Source organism: Pelophylax lessonae, assembly GCF_965119305.1.
Source record: "Pelophylax lessonae genome assembly, chromosome: 11".
Classification (NCBI taxonomy): Eukaryota; Metazoa; Chordata; class Amphibia; order Anura; family Ranidae; genus Pelophylax; species Pelophylax lessonae.
This window is the reverse complement of record NC_138778.1, coordinates 216992745-217004711: the sequence shown is the minus strand read 5'-3', so window position 1 is coordinate 217004711 and position 11967 is coordinate 216992745. Positions and strand designations below refer to the sequence as shown.

The following is an 11967-nucleotide window of genomic DNA, read 5'->3' as shown; positions in this document are numbered from 1 at the left end:
CCACCCCCCTGCATAAATCTGCCCTCCCAGCATAATTCTTTGCCCCCCCCCATTCCCCCCAGCTCAAGTTCTCTCTTTCCCTATATGCCCCTAGCACAACCCCCCCCCTCCCCCCCCCCCCCAAAAAAAAAAAAAAAATCTTCCTAGCACAAATCTTCCACCCCTCAAATTTCCCCTCCTAACACAAATACCCCCAATCATCCCAACTAGCACAACCACCCCCCCCCCCCAAAAAAATAAAAAAAATTATAATATATATACACATACAGTATCTCACAAAAGTGAGTACACCCCTCACATTTTTGTAAATCTTTTATTCTATCTTTTCATGTGACAACACTGAAGAAATGACACTTTTGCTACAATGTAAAGTAGTGAGTGTACAGCTTGTATAACAGTGTAAATTTGCTGTTCCCTCAAAATAACTCAACACATGGCTATTAATGCCTAAACCGCTGGCAACAAAAGTGAGTACACCCCTAAGTGAAAATGTCCAAACTGGGCCCAAAGTGTCAATATTTTGTGTGGCCGCCATTATTTTCCAGCTCCTTCTGTGAGATACGGTATATATATATATATTTCCCCTCTACCATTTTACCTTTAAACCCACCAAATCCCCCCTCCTAGCACAAATCCACCCCAAATCACCACTTCAAGCAGCCCTCCCCAAATTTGCCATCCTAAAACAATTCTTAGCCCCCCAAGTTCCTTTTCTCAATACAAATGCCCCCCCCCCCCAATCTCCTTGTGATACCCCCATGCTATCCACAGCTGCATGGCGAAGCATTGGATCTGAAAGAGTTCTGGCCACCTCTCTGCTGAGACTTTGGGGATAGGCAGAGATTAACCTCTCTCCACAGCTGCATGGACAGGTGCAGGATTTGGAGGAGGAGTTCTGTCCTCCTCTCTTCTGCTGACTGCTGAGACTGTGGGGGGGAGTGGACAAAGCGCATGACCTGGAGGAGGAGTTCTTTCCTCCTCTCTGCTGCCGACTGCAGAGACTGGGCAGAGATGAGCCTCTCTCCACAGCTGCATAAAGAAGCGCAGGATCCAGAGAAGGAGTTCTGTCCTCCGCCTGTGCTGCCAACTACTGAGACAAGGCGGGGGCGGAGACAAGGGGGGCGCCGCAGCTGCAGGAGAGGTGCAAGGGCCCCATGCAATGGCCCAGTGATCCGGATTTGGCCCATGGGCCTTCTGTTTGACACCTGGAATAAAATAAATCTCATGACAGGTGCACTTTAAAGCAAACCTGTGCTGAGAGAGGACAGCCAGATAATCAGCATTTTCTAATGGAGAAGTCATCAGCTGCACCCCAGTATTTCCAGCAATGAGAGTTCTATAAAAATTTGGTGGCCGGGAAAGGTTTTGTGTCTTGTGAATGTCTGGTAAAGGTCCTATAACGTGTCTATTCATACAGGCGGCTGTGTCGGAAACCGCTGAGGCTGGTTTGTGTAAAAGGGAAAGTGACCCTGCTCTCCCCTCAGGCTCCATCTCCGCTACAGAACACCGCTCCACAACTCCATTCACAAAGGCATCAAAGGCACATGAGCGAGGAAAACATATACATACCTTACACCTGTCCCTGATTGGAAGTGACTGTCCCTATATTGGAACCAAATCCCTCTGTCCCTCGTTGCCCCATCAAATCTTCCTCTTCCGGCTCTAAGGCAAGACTAAAATTGAGCGCCTCCCCCCCCCCATGTAAATTATCCCCACTCCTTTTTTAACGGATGTGACTCCCTCCAAAATTGAAGGACTACAAGTCCCAGCATGGACCCCTGAGATCTCAAGAGGGGGGGTGGGAGGGGGTGAGAGAGTGAGGGGGGAAGGTGGGTGAGGGAGGGAGAGAGAGAGAGGGGGGGTGGGTGAGGGAGGGAGGGGTAGAGAGGGGAGTGAGAGAGAGAGAGGGGGGATGAGAGAGAGAGGGGGTGAGAGAGAGAGAGAGAGAGAGAGAGAGCGATAGAGGATGAGAGAGAGAGAGAGAGAGGGGGGGTGAGAGAGAGAGGGGGGAAGGGGGATGAGAGAGAGAGGGGGGTGAGAGAGAGAGCAAGAGGGGATGAGAGAGAGAGGGGGGGTGAGAGAGAGAGGGGGAAGGGGGGATGAGAGAGAGAGGGGGGATGAGAGAGAGAGGGGGGTGAGAGAAAGAGAGGGGGATCAAAGAGAGAGAGAGGGAGATGAGAGAGACGGAGGGGGATGAGAGAGACAGAGGGGGATGAGAGAGAGAGAGGGGGGGATGAGAGAGTGAGAGAGGATGAGAGAGAGAGAGGGGGGATGAGAGGGGGGGTGACGGGGGGATGAGAGAGAGGGGGGATAAGGGAGAGAGCGAGAGAGAGGACGGGAGGGATGAGAGAGGGGGATGAGAGAGAGAGCGAGAGAGAGAAAGGGAGGGATGAGAGAGAGAGAACGAGAGAGAGAGGAGGATGAAAGAGGGGATGAAAAAAAGAGAGATAGAGGGGGATGATAGAGAGAGAGAGGAGGATGATAGAGAAAGAGAGAGGGGGTAAGAGAAAGGGGGGAGAGAGAGGCGGCTCTAGCAACCAGTGGCCAATAGAGGTGGAGGGGATGGATTTTTTGCTGCCCCCCTGCAAAGTGCCGACCTAGGCCTGGACCTTGTTGGCCTAGGCCAAAATACAGCACTAGGTGTATTTATGAAGAAAATGTACTGTATTTTTTTCTGTGAGAATAGGGACAAAATCCAATGTTATAAGCTATTTTCTCTCCAGGTCGGATGTTATGCATTCTCAAGGAACAGAGTGAATTAGGAATGTACTGCATTATGGCCACTAGATGGAGCCGACGATCATAGTAAATAAGCATAAAAATTAGGGGCCCTAAATCTATATTTTTCTAACTCGCTCTAATTCACATTCAACCTGGAGAGAAAATAGTCTAATAACATTCAATCCCCCCCCCCCCCCCCCTCATTTATATAGAAATAATGTACATGCAGTTTCACCAGACAATTCACTCTTCAAATATTTTATTAATACAGGCTTATGTGACTACCAAACGTGTTAGACTGACCGAAACCGCTTCTGCAGCCCCTAAATAATGAAGGGTTTTGGTTATTATGGGTTGGGTGGGTTTAACCATGTATTTTTGTGCATTCATTCTTCATGTTCCTTGGGGGGCTTGGTAGTGGAGGGGGTGTCCCCCACCTACATACTTTGTGCTAAAGGGGTCCCTCTATGTCATCTCGGAAATTTAGGAGGTACGTTGAGATGTTTCATGAAATGTAATTGATGATCATATTGAAAGCTGCACTCCTATAAAGTGAAGTGGGAACAGATTAGAGCCCCTGGCAGGTTTTTATTGCTGTCTGTGTCCCCATTAGGGAGATTTCCTCTCACTTCCTGTCCCTGTATATATTCTGCATGTCTCAGTGATGTCGTGTCACAATAATGTTGGAGCACCAATCATATCTCACAATGGATCTGATGATCTCTCACACAGACACTCACTATGGGAAATGAATTAAGCGCCTCCGAAGTGGAGGAGGACCAGGAGGAGAGCACTGCTGACGTCAAACCCCAGGTGAGATCCAGACCCGGACATGATACTATTTATAATAATAATATTATTATTGCATGGATATTATTGGTATTACATTATTAAATAATATTATTATTTTTACATTATTATTATTTATTACATTATGATTAATATTATTATTATATTATTATTACAACAACAAAATCAAAAGCAAAATTTAAAATAATAATAATACTAATTTTTACACCATTTTTATTATTATTAGTAGTAGTACAAAAAAATAGCAATATCAAATGAATGATGATGATGATTATTATTATTATTATTGTAATGATTATTTTTACATTTTTTTTCCACAATATGTTTTATTGAACAAGTTTTTATAAATGTACAGAGTACAAAAGTTCCAAAACAGAGAAATATAGAGTCAATTACATATTTACATTATTATTATTATTACAACTGCAAAATTAAAAGCAATATTTAAAACAATAATACAAATTTTTACACTATTTCACTATTATTACAAAAAATAGCAACATGAAATGGATGATGATGATGATTATTATTACTATTATTGTTGTGATTTTTTTTTTTTTACATTTTTTTTCCCCCAATATGTTTTATTGAACAAGTTTTTATAAATGTACAGAAGAGTACAAAAGTAAATTATTACTACAACTGCAAAATTAAAAGCAATATTTAAAACAATAATACACATTTTTACACTATTTCACTATTAGTAGTATTACAAAAAAATTTGCAATATCAAATGAATGATGATGATTATTATTATTATTACTATTATTGTTATGATTATTTTTAATTTTTTTTTCTTTTTTTCCACAATATGTTTTATTGAACAAGTTTTTTAAAATGTACAGAGTACAAATATTACAAAACAGAGAAATATAGAGTCAATTACATATTTACATTATTAATATTATTACAACCGCAAAATTAAAAGCAATATTTAAAACAATAATACCCTTTTTTACACTATTTCACTATTAGTAGTATTACAAAAAAAATTAGCAATATCAAATGAATGATGATGATGATGATATTATTATTATTTTTATTATTACTATCATTGTTGTGAATATTTTTTTATTATTTTTTTTCACAATATGTTTTATTGAACAAGTTTTTATAAATGTACAGAGTACAAAAATTACAAAACAGAGAAATATAGAGTCAATGACATATTTACATTATTATTATTAAAACCGCAAAACTAAAAGCAATATTTAAAACAATAATACTCATTTTTACACTATTTCACTATTATTACAAAAAAATAGCAACATGAAATGGATGATGATGATGATTATTATTTCTATTATTGTTGTGATTTTTTTTACATTTTTTTTTCCCCAATATGTTTTATTGAACAAGTTTTTATAAATGTACACAGTACAAAAGTTACAAAACAGAGAAATATAGAGTCAATGACATATTTACATTATTATTATTACATTATTATTAATATTGTTACAACAACAAAATTAAAAGCAATATTTAAAATAATAATACTAATTGTTACATAATTTTTACTATTATTAGTAGTAGTACAAAGAAAAAAGCAATATCAAATGAATGATGATTATTATTATTATTATTATTATTATTATTCTTATTGTTGTGAATATTTTTACTTTTTTTTTTTTTTTTTTACAATATGTTTTATTGAACAAGTACAAAAGTTACAAAATAGAGAAATATAGTCAATGACATATTATTATTATTATTATTATTATTATTATTATTATTATGATTATTATTATTAATAATAATAATAGTAATAATGTAAATATGTCATTGACTATATTTCTCTTTTTTGTAACTTTTGTACTTGTTCAATAAAACATATTGTAAATGTAAAAAAAAAAAAATGTAAAAATATTCACAACAATAATAGTAATAATAATAATCATCATTCATTTGATATTGCTTTTTTATTATTATTATGATTATTATTATTATTATTAATACTACAACTGCAAATATAAAAGCAGTATTTAAAATAACAATAGTAATATTTATATATTTTTTTACTATTATTATAATTGTAAAAAGAATAGCAATATTAAATTGGAGATGATGATGATGATTATTATTGCTGTGATTTATTTTTACACGTTTTATTGTATATTATTGTATATTATTGTATATTATTATTGTATAATATTATTATTACAAAAAAAACATCAAAAAATAATAATACAAAACACTATTCATAACATTATTGTTTGGATGATGATGAGGATACTGTTCTATTATTATTAGAACAACAAAGAATAGAGAAGCAGATGCCGGCATTGTCAGAGGGGGGGGGGGGGGGGGGGGGGAGTAATGTGATTTATGTAATACATACTGTAGCCTCTGTGCCCCCGTTACACAATTTCACCTCTTATGACTCCACCTCACTTTTTGTCCCAGGACTAACTAAAAAAGGTCAATCTCCTTAGAGCAATAAAAACCTGACAGGGGTTCTAATCCTTCCCAAAACAAACACAAACATAGACTAAAGATACATTGTAACCAAAGTTGACATTACTGTGCTGTAAAATGATTTGTGATTGGCTGTTGCGGTGGACAGTAATTTGCCTTGTTTAGGATTTTTCACATTTCGCACCCCGCACACCGTCCCCGTATTCTGTACACTGTGATGTCACACTTTGTACCCGTCAGTCTGGTTCCTGGTGACATTATCCTGGGGGGGTGCAGTGCATGCTGGGAGGGGACATTGTCATCCTATTATTAGATGTGTCATCATATCAGACCTATATTTCATTCTCCTTTCTCAGCCTGCGGGCAGCATGTGTGTAATGTACCCAGAGCCACTTACCTCCACCAGCAGAAGAGCTTACAATCTAATTTGCCTGTCATTCTTGCATATTTGTCTGATCTGATGCCAGTGTTTTGATGCCAGGGTTTTGAGGCCGGTGTTCTGAGGCCAGTGTTCTGAGGCCAGTGTTCTGATGCCAGTGTTCTGAGGCCGGTGTTCTGAGGCCGGTGTTCTGAGGCCAGTGTACTGAGGCCAGTGTTCTGAGGCCATTGTTCTGAGGCCAGTGAGTTGATGCCAGTGTACTGAGGCCAGTGTTCTGATGCCAGTGAGTTGATGCCAGTGTTCTGAGGCCAGTGTTCTGATGCCAGAAGTGCACCCCCTCCTAGCACATACCCTACACTTCTATTACTCTACATCCCCAGCAACCCCTTCTCCCTACATCCCCTGTACTGCCTTCACTTTACTCCCCCTGCCCCCCTTCCTACATACCCTACACTTCTATCATTCTACATTCCCAGCAACCCTTTCTCCCTACATCCCCTGCACGTCCTTCACTTTACTCCCCCTGCACCCTTCCCCCACATTCCTTACATTTCAATCACTCTACATCCCCTGTACCCCCCATAGGGGCTTTACACAGCTTGGTGACACAATATGACAGCTTCCTATAGCCTGGTGACCCCAGCCTGGCACTGACACTCTGTATCTCTTTGTTTCAGGTCGGTATAGAAATTCAGAATGGACCAATCACCCTACAGAGCTCGCCCGTCATCAACACCGCCCCACCGAACATCCAGGGTGAGTTCATTACTGGGACACACTTCTCCTGTAATAGGAGGGAATGGTATCCAATGTGTACTCACTTCACCCTACAACCTCTGCCATCCTTCTCCCTACATCCTATGTACTCCCTTCACCCTACAACCCCTGCCATCCTTCCCCCTACATCCTATGTACTCCCTTCACCCTAAAACCCTTGCCATCCTTTCCTCTACAACCCCTGCCATCCTTCCCCCTACATCCTATGTACTCCCTTCACTCTACAACCCCTGCCATCCTTCCCCCCTACATCCTTTGTACTCCCTTCACCCTACAACCCCTGCCATCCTCCCCCCCCCCTACATCCTTTCTAGACTCTTCACCCTACAACCCCCTTCCTCTTCCCCTACATCTTCTGTACCCCCTTCACCCTACAATCCCTTTCCTTCTTCCCCTACATCTTCTGTACCCTTATCTCCCTACATCCCCTTCGCCCTGCAACCCCTGCACCTCCTTCCTTCTTCACCACCTTCCTGCATCCTCTGAACTTTCTTCACTCAGCACCCCTTCTCTCTACAATCCATTTATCGAATCTACTTACAAGCCCTGCATCATATTCTGCCTACAACCCCTGCCCTCCTTCTCTTCACAACAATTTCACTCCAATATCTCCACAAACCCTGCATTCCCTTCTTCCTACACCCCTTCACCCAGCATTTCCTGCATACCTTCCCTTGCCCCCCTTCCCCTACAACCCCTTACCTCCTTTGCCCTACAACCCCTGCACCATCTTCACATCCTTTCTGCCCCCCCCTACAATACCTGTACTCCCTATACCCCCTTCACCTACTGCCTTCCCTTTTTTTGATACGCTCTGCACCCCGTTACTTTTTTGCCTGCATTCCTTGCATCCCATTTACCCTCTATGACAAGGGTCTTCAAACTAAGGCCCTCCAGTTGTTCAGGAACTACAATTCCCATCATGCCTAGTCATGTCTGTGAATGTCAGAGTTTTACAATGCCTCATGGGGTGTGTAGTTCCCCAACAGCTGGAGGGCCGTAGTTTTTAGATCCCTGCTCTATGTCTTGCCCTTCCTTTCCTCTGCACCCCTTCCCTTACATCCCCTACACCCCCTTCTCCCTACATTCCCTGCACACTCTCTTTATAGATCCCCTGTTCCTCTTTCCTTCTACAACTCCTGCACTACCTCTCCCTGCACCCTCTTCATTTTTCCCCACTTGACCCACTACCCCACTACATCCTTTGCACCCCCTTCCTGTTACTTCCCTCTACATCCCCTGCCCCTCTTCCCCCTACAATATCTATGCTCCCTACACTCCCTTCACCTACTGCCTTCCCTTTCTTTTTTATGCCCTACTCCCCCTTAATTTTTTCACATGCATTCCTTGCATCCCATATGCCCCCTATGTCTTGCACTTCCTGTCCTCTGCACCCCTTCCCTTACATCCCCTGCACCCCCTTCCCCCTACATTCCCTGCACAATCTCTTTATAGATCCCCCGTTCCTCTATCCTCCTACAACCCCTGCACTACCTCTCCCTGCACCCTCTTAATTTCTCATCCCTTTTCCTGCTCCCTTACTACATCCTTTGCGCCCCCTTCCCGTTACTTCCCTCTGCATCCCCTGCCCCTCTTCCCCCTACAATATCTGTGTTCCCTTCACCTACTGCCTTCCCTTTCTTTTATATGCCCTGCACCCCCTTCACTTTTTCACCTGCATTCCTTGCATCCCATTTACCCGCTATGTCTTGCACTTCCTTTCTGCAACGCCCCCTTCCCTTACATCCTCAGCACTCCCTTGCCCCAACATCTCCTGCAACCCCCCCCCCCCTGTATTTTATGCTCCCATTTAGTTCTCTGGCTATATACATATATCAGCAGAGGTGTCTGGAAGGAGGAAACAAAGAAATGAAATAGTTCTCAGAATTTGTACATTGTGAGACCTGGTGCTGCCCCAGGCACCGGCTTACAGGACCCTTTATGGTAAACCTAGCCCGGGCTTCTCCCCTGTAGGGCACTTGTCAGATGACAGTCCGTCACCTCAGCTGTTCTCTCTCCACATGTAGAATCTATGGCAGGAAGGTGAGGCTGTATGTATGTCAACATTCCTGTATATACAGAGGGCGTGGGCGGACGACCAGACTCACTAACTCTGGAACTTTCACCTTCATTCCAATGGCACCTGTCACCAGCCGCAGCCAGGAAAATGTTTCATCCACATCCAATCCTAAATCGTTACTTCCAACAAATTGTTTTTAAAGGAGGATTCTGCAAAAGGTTCACCATGGCGTACCCACATGTTTCAAAAAATGTTTTTTTTTGTCTTCTAAGAAAACTTTCCGATGCCAGTGGACAATTTTCTACAGCAATTTTGATCTTTATTATAGTCGGGGCTTAAGTTAGAAAAGTTACTTTCTTTCTTTCTTTCTTTAGATCAGTCTAAAATATGACATACTGCATCCTTCTTTTCTGCCAGCAGGTGGAGCTGCAGGCTCCGTTGCACATTTTCTTAAATAAATCAGAAACCAAAGACCTATTAATAGCACGCATTCTGCTTTTCAGCCAGCAGGTGGCACTGCAGGCTCCTTTTCACATGTTCTTAAATAAATCGGAAAACAAAAAAAATGACATATTAATAGAGCACATTCTGCTTTTCAGCCAACAGATGGAGCTGCAGGCTCCTTTTCACATTTTCTTTTTATATACGTCTGGGAAAAAAAAAAAAAGACCTATTAATAGTTTGCATTCTGCTTCTCAGCCAGTAGGTGGAGCTGCAGATTCTTTTTCACATTTTTATAGATAAATCGGAAAAAAAATACATATTATTAGTGTGCATTCTGCTTTTCAGCCAACAGGTGGCGCTGCAGGCTCATTTTCACATGTTCTTAAATAAATCTGAAAAAAAAAAAAGGCATATTAATAGTTTGCATTCTGCTTCTCAGCCAGCAAGTGGAGCTGCAGATTCCTTTTTAACATGTTGGTAGATAAATCCGAAAAAATATTACATATTAATACTGTGCATTTTGCTTTTCAGCCAGCAGGTGGCGCTGCAGGCTCCTTTTCACATTTTCGTAGATTAGAAAAAAAAATTACATATTAATAGTTTGCATTCTGCTTTTCAGCCAGCAGGTGGAGCTGCAGGCTCCTTTTCACATTTTCTCAGATAAATCCAAAAAAAGATGATGTATTAATAGAGCACATTCTGCTTTTCAGCCAGCAGATGGAGATGCTGGCTGCTTTTCACATTTTTTGGATACATCTGAAAAAAAAAACCTATTAATAGTGTGCATTCTGCTTCTCAGCCAGCAGGTGGAGCTGCAGGTTCCTTTTTTAAATTTTGGTAGAAAAATCTGAAAAAAAAAAGACATTAATAGTTTGCATTCTGATTTTCAGCCAGCAGGTGGCGCTGCAGGTTCCTTTTCACATTTTCGTAGCTAAATCAGAAAAACTAAAATTACATATTAATAGTTTGCATTCTGCTTTTCAGCCAGCAGGTAGAGCTGCCGGCTCCTTTTCACATTTTCACAGATAAATCTGAAAAAAAGGATGACATATTAATAAAGCGCATTCTGCTTTTTAGCCAGCAGATGGAGCTTCGGTCTCCTTTTCACATTTTCTTTGATACATCTGAAAAAAAGACCTATCAATAGTTTGCATTCTGCTTCTCAGCCAGCAGGTGGAGCTGCAGGTTCCTTTTTCACATGTTCTTAGATAGATCTGAAAAAAAAGAAGCCATATTATTAGTGTGCATTCTGCTTCTCAGCCAACAGGTGGAGCTGCAGGATCCCTTTCACATTCTTTTAGACAGATCCAAAATATGACATAATAATAGTTTTCAGGCTCCTTTTCATATTTTCTGGCTCCTAATTTTGCTTCTCTTATTAAAAACAACTTCAGTTTATAGAGCTCAGTAGCTCAAGCCTAAGTTTGCATACATAGGTAAAGTGAGCAGTTCTTCAACTCTTACTGCATGGCTGCTTCTGGAGTTGCAGGCAGACAAACAGGCACAAGAAATCCCAGTGTGAACAAGATAAACGAGCGACAGTTGTCTCAAGAGTCCAAAGTAATTTAATAGTAAGATAAGTAACAATAGTGAAACAAAAGGAAACCAAGCAAGCCAACCCCCCCTCCCCCCATCATAAGAACTTATACAATGTGACAAAAAAGTATCTAATTGCATTCTAAATCAAATTTCTTGCATAGAGAAACAATGACTCACAAGGGGCGATGCCTGTATCTCCAGTGACTATTCCTGTACTAACAGGGGATTAGGCCAGTAACAATGGCTAGACCAAAGCAGGCTGCATCTTCTGTAATGCCTTTTTAGACTACCCATAGTGCTTTGCGGATTCTCTGCCATGTATTCAAAGTTTATTTGTTATTTGTTTGTAGAAACAGGTCTTGCACTGGGAGGATTGGAGGTTTAGGTGAGTATATCTCAGGGCTAAGAACCTCTAGACCACCAGGCTGCCAACTGTGTCCTAGGGGCCGGTTGCTGCCTTTTGCTTGCTTTTATCCAGCTCTTGGGCACTATTCCTCCCACAGAGTCCAACAATGGGGTAGTATTCCTCCTAATGACACCAATGATGGGGCACTATTTCTCCCCTTGACACCAATGATGGGGCACTATTCCCCCCCTTGACACCAATGATGAGGCACTATTCCCACTGACATCAATGATGGGGCACTATTCCTCCCAATGACACCAATGATGGGGCACTATCCCTCCTATTGACACCAATGATGGGGCACTATTCCTCCCACTGACACCAATGATGAAGCACTATTCCTCCCACTGATACCAATGATGGGGCACTATTCCTCCCACTGATACCAATGATGGGGCACTATTCCTCCCACTGATACCGATGATGGGGCACTATTCCTCCCACTGATACCAATGT

The 11967-nt window shown here is 41.5% G+C and overlaps 1 protein-coding gene across 4 annotated transcripts in view; it reads left to right on the top strand.

Moving 5' to 3' along the window:
- Nucleotides 1-3453: 3453 nt before the first annotated feature.
- Nucleotides 3454-11967, top strand: part of BCAS1 (brain enriched myelin associated protein 1) — a 113685-nt gene continuing 105171 nt past the window's right edge. For all 4 annotated transcript variants that reach the window (XM_082272159.1, XM_082272157.1, XM_082272158.1 and 1 more), the window contains exons 1-2: nucleotides 3454-3534; nucleotides 7003-7081. In XM_082272159.1, coding sequence (XP_082128285.1) covers nucleotides 3463-3534; nucleotides 7003-7081 — 151 coding nt within the window. In that variant the 5' untranslated portion in view covers nucleotides 3454-3462. The remainder of the gene's footprint in view (nucleotides 3535-7002; nucleotides 7082-11967) is intronic.